General features: G+C 46.6%; 1 protein-coding gene across 2 annotated transcripts; it reads right to left on the reverse strand.

Annotated features, from left to right (window-relative positions):
• Window positions 1-956: 956 nt before the first annotated feature.
• LOC106591007 (nuclear receptor-binding factor 2) lies at window positions 957-7751 on the reverse strand. Of its 2 annotated transcripts, XM_014182180.2 has the most exons (4): window positions 7346-7748; window positions 5761-5845; window positions 4394-4434; window positions 957-3561 (listed from the first exon to the last, which is right to left on the reverse strand). In XM_014182180.2, exons 1-4 carry the CDS (start codon window positions 7373-7375, stop codon window positions 2953-2955), a joined length of 765 nt encoding a protein of 254 aa, XP_014037655.1. In that variant the 5' UTR covers window positions 7376-7748; the 3' UTR covers window positions 957-2952. The 2 variants fall into 2 exon arrangements, with proteins under 2 accessions (XP_014037655.1, XP_014037656.1); XM_014182181.2 differs by lacking the exon at window positions 4394-4434 and having other exon boundaries at window positions 7346-7751.
• Window positions 7752-11805: the final 4054 nt, after the last annotated feature.

Genomic DNA, 11805 nt, shown 5'->3' on the forward strand with positions numbered 1-11805 from the left:
TAATCGCTGCTAAAGGTGCTTCAACAGAGTACTGAGTAAAGGGTCTGAATATTTCAGTTTATTTTTTATACATTTTCTAAAATAAAACATTTACTTTGTCATAATGGGGTATTGTCTGTAGATTGAGGGGGGAAAAAAGATTGAATACATTTTAGAATAAGGATGTAACGTAACAAAATGTGGAAAAAGTCGAAGGGTGTGAATACTTTACGAATGCCCTGTATTACACACCTGGATTCACACTGCTACACAATGAATTCTTATCCATTCTGCATATTTGAACAGAATCAAGCAAAACAAAAAGTTACCTGAAAATGTTATTTGTATGGTTTGTTGTTACACAAATCAACAACTTAGTGATTACAGTACAAATTAAACTAGAGATGTATCTAGTGTAAGTCCACATGGTATGGTACCTAACCTCTCGGAAACTGGTCTAGAGACGGATGGAGAAAGGTTGACGGCTTCTCTATGCAGAGTGGCAAAGGTCCTATGGGTCCTGGTATAAAGTAGTGCCCAACATGGGGAATAGAGTACGATTTCAGTCCTCTCCCAGAGCTCCATGTCCTGAATTGGAGACACTACGAAGAGAAACAATTCATACTGCTGGAGGGACTTTCATCCTGTTACAGACAGCCAGAGGAGAATGTGGCCTGGTCTCAGATCCGTTCGTGCCATCATGTGAACTCTTCGTCTTGCCAAACACATCTGGGACCAGGCGAAGGAGTTGTCTGCATAGCCAGAGCCCAGTGAAGCAGAGAATACAGACCGCTGTTATTGCTGAGTTTGGTATCTCTATTATCCAAACGGATACACCTCTACCCAGATCTCTAGACCAATGACGTATACAGACGTGTGTCTATGATCTCGACAAGAACAGACATTTTTTTTTTAAACGGACCCCCCTCAAGCAGTTTGTCCTGCTCCGTTTAGGCAAATTAAAAGTTACGAGGTTCTACACTTGTTTTCATTTATTAAGAAACATTTAAAATGCCAAAAGAAACAAAAAAAAACGTTGCATTGAAGGGCTTATGGACAAACACACCATTCACCATTAAAATCTAAAGTCAAGGTCCTTCACATGTTGTTGGTAAAAATGATGAAGGAAAGGTCAGGATTTAAACTACAGGTTCACTCAGTGATACTATTCTCTACGAGGGCTGCAGAATTCCGGGAACCTTCAATAAATTACCCAGAAATCCTGGTAGGAAGTTTCCCGGGAATAAGCAGAATAATCCGGAAGCGTCCAACCAGATTTTCTGTAAAGTTCCTGGAGTTTTGCAACCTTACTTACTCTCCCCACGCAGACGTCTCCACTGGATATCTGACAGACAGCTGGTGGGGCACAAGACAACAACACTCACACACTATGGATGTAGGTCAGGCTCCATAGAGGCTCCACTGCAGCGGCTGTCTGCCCCCTGGTGGGTCAGTACGTCATCCCTGGTGGGTATCAGAGGGTCAGTATGTCATCCATGGTGGGTATCAGAGGGTCGTCCCTGGTGGGTATCAGAGGGTCAGTACGTCATCCCTGGTGGGTATCTGAGGGTCATCCCTGGTGGGTATCTGAGGGTCATCCCTGGTGGGTATCAGAGGGTCAGTATGTCGTCCCTGGTGGGTGTCAGAGGGTCGTCCCTGGTGGGTGTCAGAGGGTCGTCCCTGGTGGGTGTCAGAGGGTCGTCCCTGGTGGGTGTCAGAGGGTCGTCCCTGGTGGGTATCAGAGGGTCAGTATCAGAGGCTCATCCCTGGTGGGTATCAGAGGGTCAGTATCAGAGGCTCATCCCTGGTGGGTATCAGAGGGTCAGTACGTCATCCCTGGTGGGTATCAGAGGGTCAGTACGTCATCCCTGGTGGGTATCAGAGGGTCATCCCTGGAGGGTATCAGAGGGTCAGTATGTCATCCCTGGTGGGTATTAGAGGATCAGTATAAAGTCCCTGGTGGGTATCAGAGGGTCATCCCTGGTGGGTATCAGAGGGTCATCCCTGGTGGGTATCCACTGGATATCATAAGGTGTATGCACCAATTTGTAAGTCGCTCTGGATAAGAGCGTCTGCTAAATGACTTAAATGTAAAATGTAAATGTATCAGAGGGTCGTCCCTGGTGGGTATCAGAGGGTCATCCCTGGTGGGTATCAGAGGGTCATCCCTGGTGGGTATCAGAGGGTCATCCCTGGTGGGTATCAGAGGGTCAGTACGTCATCCCTGGTGGGTATCAGAGGGTCAGTACGTCATCCCTGGTGGGTATCAGAGGGTCAGTACGTCATCCCTGGTGGGTATCAGAGGGTCAGTACGTCGTCCCTGGTGGGTATCAGAGGGTCAGTACGTCGTCCCTGGTGGGTATCAGAGGGTCAGTACGTCGTCCCTGGTGGGTATCAGAGGGTCAGTATGTCGTCCCTGGTGGGTATCAGAGGGTCAGTTTAATGTCCCTGGTGGGTATCAGAGGGTCAGTACCTCATCCCTGGTGGGTATCAGAGGGTCAACCAGTCAGGGCCTCCAGATATAGAGGCCTGTTATCAATGAAGACAGTCACTCCCTTTTCACTTCATTTCAGACATTTTCAAAGGCACAATTTATGCAAAGAGTTTGGTGTGTGTGTGTGTGTGTGTGTGTGTGTGTGTGTGTGTGTGTGTGTGTGTGTGTGTGTGTGTGTGTGTGTGTGTGTGTGTGTGTGTGTGTGTGTGTGTGTGTGTGTGTGTGAATGAGATGTAGTACCCAGTAGTAGAGACACTGAGGAGACAGACAGAACGAGAAATGACATTTACCAACTTGTCACTGTGACCATTTGTGTTTGCTATCTAGTGGCTGAGGCCACCAACCAAACAAACACTTTTATTGACATTTGCCAGCTTTCTTCCAGTCTAGTCTGGACAGTCTCTCTGTAGAGAGGCTTCCTTTAGTTAGTTAGTACTGGACTGGACTGGCTGGGGTCTCTTGTCTGTCCACCTGTCTCATCACAGCTTGTCGTCTCTGTCCAGCAACGCCTGCAGCTCGTGCTGGATGTCCTCTGGGAGCTCCAGGGCAGGCAGGTCGTCCAGAGAGATAACCTGGGTGGGCATCTCCAGAGGTGGCAGGTTAGGTATGGAGATATCCTTGTTCTTCCTCTCCTCTGACTGGGGCAGAACCCACAGCTCTGATTTCTCCAGTAAGTCTGTGTCCGCTGCGTCCCTCTTCAGACGGACGTTCTCCCCTCGCAGGCGCTGGTTGTCCCGGGACAGTTTCTCGTTCTCTCCCAGCAGATGATCTATGTGGCGCCGCAGGTTAACGATAGTGGTCTGCTGCTCTTCCAGACGTGTCTTGTCATCCTTGTGGGCCTTGCTGCCGGGGCACGGCGTGGGGGGAGGAGGGGAACCCTTGTTCTTTAGGAGGTACAGCCAGGTGTCGTACTCCCTCTCTGGGTGACGCGGGGGCTCGTCGGTCACGAGGCCGTGGGGCTGGTCGGTAGAGGGGTGGCTCTGGAGGACCATGGGCTTGCCCTCCTGTCTAGTTCTCTTCCACTTCTCCTCAATAAGACGCTGCTGCTTCACGTGACTGTCCCTCTGGAGCGCCATGGACAAACCAGCCTGGAGGAGAGACAGACAGGCCTCACTACGACATGACTCAACACCTCACCACGACATCACTCGACACCTCACCACGACATGACTCGACACCTCACCACGACATGACTCGACACCTCACCACGACATGACTCGACACCTCACCACGACATGACTCGACACCTCACCACGACTACAACATGACTCGACACCTCACCACGACATGACTCGACACCTCACCACGACATGACTCGACACCTCACCACGACTACAACATGACTCGACACCTCACGACGACTACATGACTCGACACCTCACGACGACAACATGACTCGACACCTCACCACGACTCGACACCTCACTACGACTACAACATGACTCGACACCTCACTACGACTACAACATGACTCCGACACCTCACTACGACTACAACATGACTCCGACACCTCACTACGACTAACATGACTACAACACCTCACTACGACATGACTCGACACCTCACTACGACTACAACATGACTCGACACCTCACTACGACATGACTCAACATCTCACTACAACATGACTCAACATCTCACTACGACTACAACATGACTCAACACCTCACTACGACTACAACATGACTCAACACCTCACTACGACTACATGACTCAACACCTCACTACGACTACATGACTCAACACGACTGTTTCATGGTATCCTTTATTCAAATAACCAAAGACAGAACTAAATATTGGTCAATACTGACGGACGTTTGGTCAATACTGACCAACAGCAGCCCAGGAGGACATGACTGACATTCCCTCCCTCCATCTCTCCCACAATACACCACAACACCCTACTGAACCCAGTCTCACCTGTTCACACTCCGTTAACTTCATGGCTTCCCTCAGCAGCTCTGCAACACACACAGATGACCTGTTTAATATCAGCCTAGTATCTCTATCTTGAGCATAACAGAGTAATGACTGCATTATAAACAGCCCACAGTCTTCCTGGGAAGAATGACATTCAGATCACCCAGCTTAGCTTCTACTTTTAGCTTCTTTATTAGTGTTGCAAACAGAGCAGACAACACTTCTCATAGTGTTCTCACTATCTGTTACGTCATCTCTGTGTAGTCTTTAGTCTGTCAGACGTCGGCGCCGTGACACACAGTCTGTCAGACGCCGGCCCCCGTACGCACAGCCTGTCAGACGCCGGCCCCGTGGCGCACAGCCTGTCAGACGCCGGCCCCGTGACGCACAGCCTGTCAGACGCCGGCCCCGTGACGCACAGCCTGTCAGACGCCGGCCCCGTGACGCACAGCCTGTCAGACGCCGGCCCCGTGACGCACAGCCTGTCAGACGCCCGGCCCGTGGACGCACAGCCTGTCAGACGCCCGGCCCGTGACGCACAGCCTGTCAGACGCCCGGCCCGTGACGCACAGCCTGTCAGACGCCGGCCCCGTGACGCACAGCCTGTCAGACGCCGGCCCCGTGACGCACAGCCTGTCAGACGCCGGCCCCGTGCGCACAGCCTGTCAGACGCCGGCCCCGTACGCACAGCCTGTCAGACGCCGGCCCCGTATACAGTCTGTCAGACATTGGGGTTGTTAACTGATATAACTTTTGTATCACATCAGATTCTCCTAGGGCGTGTTTATTTTGCCCTGATGTCCCTGGAGACTGAACTGGCACACATAGAGAGAACACTCAACCCTCCACAACGCTCCTAAACCCTCCTGAACGTGACTCCGCCGCGCCGCAGAAGGCTACTCCCCAGAAGGCTACTCCCCAGAAGGCAACTCCCCAGAAGGCCACTCCCCAGAAGGCCACTCCGCCGTGACGCAGAAGGCTACTCCCCAGCACCGCAGAAGGCTACTCCGCAGAAGGCCACTCCCCAGAAGGCTACGCCGCAGAAGGCTACTCCGCAGCGCCGCAGAAGGCTACTCCGCAGCGCCGATGAAGGCTACTCCGCAGCGCCGATGAAGGCTACTCCGCAGCGCCGATGAAGGCTACTCCCCAGAAGGCTACTCCCCAGAAGGCTACTCCCCAGAAGGCTACTCCGCAGCGCCGCGACGCAGAAGGCAGTAATTAATAGTCAAATGTAACTCAATGTCCAATTTACATCATGGAAAAAAAAAAAACCAAAAACAGGAAATACAGAATGTGGTTAATCTCTAAGATGTATCATTATTCACAGAACGGTGAAAGAAAACAAGTTCAGTAGACTGATAACAGACCTGCAGCTTTCCCATGGCAGGAAATAGCTTCTTCATATTTACCAGCTGCCAACAAACGGTCTGCCTTCCTGGACTGCTGATGGGCCTGAGAGGAGATGTGGAGGGAGATGAATGATTTATGCTTTTGACAGATCTCATATTAGCCTTATTATTTTACATACAAAATGCACACAAATCCTGCCCTGCCAGATAAAACGGTAAAGTACTTCTACACCATAGAAGTGCTGGCAAGAAAGGCTATCAGAAGGGTCTCCTATCTGAGAAGTCCCATCAGTCCTAATTTCATGTCTGCACAATTGGAACATAGGTGTGCAAGAAAATGTGCATGAAAATGTTCACTTCATGTCAAAATGAAACAAAAGAGCGTCACGTTGATGTTGGTAAAGTGCTGTCTGTCATTTAAAGGATTGATTATTATATTCTTAGCTATGAGTCTAACTAGCTAATAAAAGTTAAAGCAGGGAGAAGACCTATCTTTGGCTTTAAGCTTTTCTCGTCTGGTTCCTCTTTCACAATATTGTAACGACCCGGTATTGTGTTCTGTGTTTGTGGGTGTGTTATGGTTCTCATGGCTACTAGCAGGGTTTAAATATGTCAGGACAGAGGGAAAGGTTGGGGGGTATGATGGGTAATCCCGCGGGATTTGGAAATGCATAAATAGGGATTACTGTCTCATCTTCTTTCTTTTTCTGTTCGGAGCCCGGCATGATATAATTGTGTACGTTCGGCATTTAGCGGCGTGGGCTGTGGCCTGAACAATAGCCCAGTTTAGGAATAAACCTGTGTTCTGACCTGTACACCTAGAGTCCGTCTCTTTTCCTTTTATGACCCAGCCGGATCATTACAATATGTTTAATTCTTTAGTTAGCTAGCTGCTTACTGCATGTTACACACACACACACACATACATACATGCATACATACACACACATACACATATATACATACACACACACACATATATATATATACACATATATATATATATGTAACCGATGTGAAATGGCTAGTTAGTTAGCGGTGGTGCGCGCTAATAGCGTTTCAATCGGTGACGTCACTCGCTCTGAGACTTGAAGTAGGGTTTCCCCTTGCGTTGCAAGGGCCGCGGCTTTTGTGGCGCGATGGGTAACGATGCTTCGTGGGGTGTCAGTTGTTGATGTGTGCAAGGGTCCCTGGTTCGAGCCCGGGTTGAGGCGAAGAGAGGGACGGAACCTACACTGTTACATATACACAACGTTAGCTAAATAGATACATGATTTGACCTACTCCAGAATAAAGCTTTAGCTAGGTTATGTATCATGTATGGGGGAAGCTTATTTAGTTAGCTACCGTTACCTAGTTAGTTGACTAGCTACAATCTTAGCTAGCTAAATTGACTATCGTTTGCCAGTTAGCTAACTTAATATACAGCCAATAACCACAACATATCTGTCTAGCTAACAAAAACAAAACAAAACTTTGCCTTGGACATGAGAACAATCTAGGAGACCACAGAGATAACATGAAGGGGCTAACGTTGGCTGGCTAGGGATGTAGTTAGCTAGCTAGCCTGTTAGCCTACTAGATATTGCAACAGAAAACTTACGAGGTTAAGAGGACTGTCCACTACCTCCATATTCTTCAAGAGTAAAAACTACATGAAACGTCTTGTAGTCCCTCACAGTCGGTCATCGGTGTTACTGTTTTATTCCCGAGACCAAATATTCTGGTTAAACCGGGCTGCTAAAATTAGAAAACGGTTAAAAAATACAGGACAACTAGCTAGATAGCTAGCTAGCTAAACAAGGTCATGCCTAGATGGGATACAGCGTTTTGTCAAATTGTCGTATATTAGTAAGTATATTGACATTTTTTTGCATTGTAGCAAAACCTACCTCTTTTCCTAGCCTTAACCTAATTATCCTAAACTGCTGCGTTTATTATCCTAAACTGCGTAATAAATTATTCTAAACCTACTACGAAAAAGTAAAAAAATTTGACAAAAGCCGTATCCATTCTAGACTCAACCGCTAAACAAGGACAAAAAACGTGATGACGTTGCTGTATTCTCGACGTCATTTCGTAATTTCCGTTTTTGACGGTGACAACATAGATGGAACAATGAGACAGATATTTCACCGGATGTATAAATATGAAGAATCCGGTTGACTTTTCCCACTCACTACCAAATATGGTTTTTGCGTTTTGCAGACTTTACCCAAAGTTTCAAAAAAGTTGGGTTATTTAGGAGGGCAAAGGGCGAATTGTTTGTTCCACTATGATTAATTTGCTCCCATTGGAAACGAAAGTCTCTGGTCTATCTTGGGTTAGTTATAAAAAATCTTTGACTTACAATCATCTCACCACTAGAGGGGAAGCTGCGATTTATCAACAACATGTTGCCTGCTGTACTAAAGCAAAGAGTGTCTATTATATTGACAAGAGATTTGAGTGACCGCTCTAACAATGGAAATCCATGTCCTCAAAGATGGAAGGCAGGCGGTAGGAGACAAGATCAGGTGGGACCATTCTAGCCAATAAGAGGGCAGATATACGTGTGAACAACAGGCCATAGACATATATGGAGGGCTCATCATTGTATCTGTGCCATTATTGAGTACCACATTATGAGTCATAATACCCCCAAAACCTGTTGGTAACACCAGAAATTGGTTCCAATCGTTTTTCCACCCTTCATTTTTGCATTGGGGATTTTAGAACGACATCATATAAGGTGTTTGGTGTAGGCTCACCACGGCATGATGTTTTGATAAAGTCTGTGTTTGGTGTAGGCTCACCCCGACGTGACGTTTTGATAAGGTCTGTGTTTGGTGTAGGCTCACCCACGGCGTGATGTTTTGATAAGGTCTGTGTTTGGTGTAGGCTTACCCTGGTATGACGTTTTGATAAGGTCTGTGTTTGGTGTAGGCTCACCCCGACGTGACGTTTTGATAAGGTCTGTGTTTGGTGTAGGCTCACCCTGGTATGACGTTTTAATAACCGCACAAATCTCTCTCAGACAAGGTAACTTTAAAAAAAATATTTGCCTCTAATAGTTGCTAATGTGAAGAATACAGAACTACCAGCCGTGGAAAAAATACCCAATTGTCATATTTGAGTTAAAGTAAAGATACCTTAATAGAAAATGATTCAAGTAAAAGTGGAAGTCACACAGTAAAATACTACTTGAGTAAAAGTATTTGGTTTGAAATATACTTAAATATCAAAGTAAATGTAAACTGCTAAATTATACTTAAGTATCAAAAGTAAAAGTATAAATAATTTAAAATTCTTTATATTAAGCAAACCAGACGGCACCACCAAGGCAGTCATTGTAAGTAAGAATTTGTTCTTACAAACAGAGCATCTGTTTAGTGAGTCCTCTAGATCAGAGGCAGTAGGGATGACCAGGGATGTTCTCTGTTTAGCGAGTCCTCCAGATCAGAGGCAGTAGGGATGACCAGGGATGTTCTCTGTTTAGCGAGTCCTCCAGATCAGAGGCAGTAGGGATGACCAGGGATGTTCTCTGTTTAGCGAGTCCTCCAGATCAGAGGCAGTAGGGATGACCAGGGATGTTCTCTGTTTAGTGAGTCCTCCAGATCAGAGGCAGTAGGGATGACCAGAGATGTTCTCTGTTTAGTGAGTTCGCCAGATCAGAGGCAGTAGGGATGACCAGGGATGTTCTCTGTTTAGTGAGTCCTCCAGATCAGAGGCAGTAGGGATGACCAGGGATGTTCTCTGTTTAGTGAGTCCTCCAGATCAGAGGCAGTAGGGATGACCAGGGATGTTCTCTGTTTAGTGAGTCCTCCAGATCAGAGGCAGTAGGGATGACCAGGGATGTTCTCTGTTTAGTGAGTCCTCCAGATCAGAGGCAGTAGGGAGGACCATGGATGTTCTCTGTTTAGTGAGTCCTCCAGATCAGAGGCAGTAGGGATGACCAGGGATGTTCTCTGTTTAGTGAGTCCTCCAGATCAGAGGCAGTAGGGATGACCAGGGATGTTCTCTGTTTAGTGAGTCCTCCAGATCAGAGGCAGTAGGGAGGACCATGGATGTTCTCTGTTTAGTGAGTCCTCCAGATCAGAGGCAGTAGGGATGACCAGGGATGTTCTCTTGATAAGTGTGTGAATTTGACAATTTTCCCATCCTGCTAAGCATTGAAAATGTAATGAGTACTTTTGGGTGTCAGGGAAAATGTATGGAGTAAAATATAGATACCCCAAAAACTACTTAAGTAGTAATTTAAAGTATTTTTACTAAAGTACTTTACACCACTGAGGACTACACATTTTGTCGCAAGCTTTTTACTTCATCCCTCAAGGCAAATGTCTCCATACAAACTCATTAAGTACCCTAGCAAGTAGCGTAGATATTATAGCCTTTTTTAGTTTCTCGTGTGTATTCTTGTTTAGCATTTTTCAAATTACCTAGCTTGCTAACCTAGCATTTTTTTAAATGACTACATAATTTTTTTCCATTAACCTCTGCCTTTGTAGCGAACTAGCTAACCTTAGGTCTCTCTGCGTAGATCAGAAGCAAGGACGGTATTTTCAATGACATCATGTTTGGTATGAAAGAGCAACCGACTGAAGAAGCGGAGTGACTCCAAGAGAACACAAACCTCATACAGTCTATGAAGTCTGTTTCTGAAGAGGACACTAACCTCATATAGTCTATGAAGTCTGTTTCTGAAGAGGACACTAACCTCATATAGTCTATGAAGTCTGTTTCTGAAGAGGACACTAACCTCATACAGTCTATGAAGTCTGTTCCTGAAGAGGCCTGTTATATTCATACAGTCTGTAATATCTCTGTTAGATTCATACAGTCTGTAATATCTCTGTTAGATTCATACAGTCTGTAGTATCTCTGTTAGATTCATACAGTCTGTAATATCTCTGTTAGATTCATACAGTCTGTAATATCTCTGTTATATTCATACAGTCTGTAGTATCTCTGTTAGATTCATACAGTCTGTAATATCTCTGTTATATTCATACAGTCTGTAGTATCTCTGTTATATTCATACAGTCTGTAATATCTCTGTTATATTCATACAGTCTGTAGTATCTCTGTTATATTCATACAGTCTGTAATATCTCTGTTATATTCATACAGTCTGTAATATCTCTGTTATATTCATACAGTCTGTAATATCTCTGTTAGATTCATACAGTCTGTAGTATCTCTGTTAGATTCATACAGTCTGTAATATCTCTGTTATATTCATACAGTCTGTAATATCTCTGTTATATTCATACAGTCTGTAATATCTCTGCTGACTGTGAGGCCTGCCTTGTTCTTCAGCGAGATGAATATTCCAGTGATCTGAGCATTGTACAAGGGTCTCCCTGTTCCTCTCTGTTCCAACACCGTGGAGAGGCGAGAGAGGAGCGGTCCCAGTGGAACTCAGTGGGTGTCCTGCCCCCGACGCTCCTTTACAACACATGGGGATTGAGACGTAAGTCATTGAAGAAAGAAAAAAAAAGAAGATGCAGTGAGTCCGTTCATGATGTGCCAGCGAGGCTTTGCGGTAGTGCTGTCATTGTTCTCTGTCTGTCCAGAGGTGCTGTATCCGGGCCGTATGTGGGCCTTAACTGGGCCGTATCTGGGCCCTAACTGGGCCGTAACTGGGCCGTAACTGGGCCGTAACTGCGCCCTGACTGGGCCGTATCTGGGCCCTAACTGGGCCGTATCTGGGCTGTATCTGGGCCCTGACTGGGCCGTATCTTGGCCCTAACTGGGCCGTATCTGGGCCCTAACTGGGCCGTGACTTGGCCCTGACTGGGCCGTATCTGGGCCCTGACTGGGCCGTATCTGGGCCGTATCTGGGCTGTAACTGGCCCTTCCTGACCAAACACATCTCTTTCCTCTCTCCTCATAATGGTCATTAACTTGGCCAGCTGCAAAGTCCGAATTGGCTATAATGTAGATATTAGGGTTAGGTTGGGCATTAAGGTTAGCAGTGTGGACAGGTTAGCAGTGTGGACAGGTTAGCAGTGTGGACAGGTTGGGCATTAAGGGTAGCAGTGTGGAAAGGTTAGCAGTGTGGACAGGTTGGGCATTAAG

Source organism: Salmo salar, unplaced genomic scaffold, assembly GCF_905237065.1.
Source record: "Salmo salar unplaced genomic scaffold, Ssal_v3.1, whole genome shotgun sequence".
Taxonomy (NCBI): Eukaryota; Metazoa; Chordata; class Actinopteri; order Salmoniformes; family Salmonidae; genus Salmo; species Salmo salar.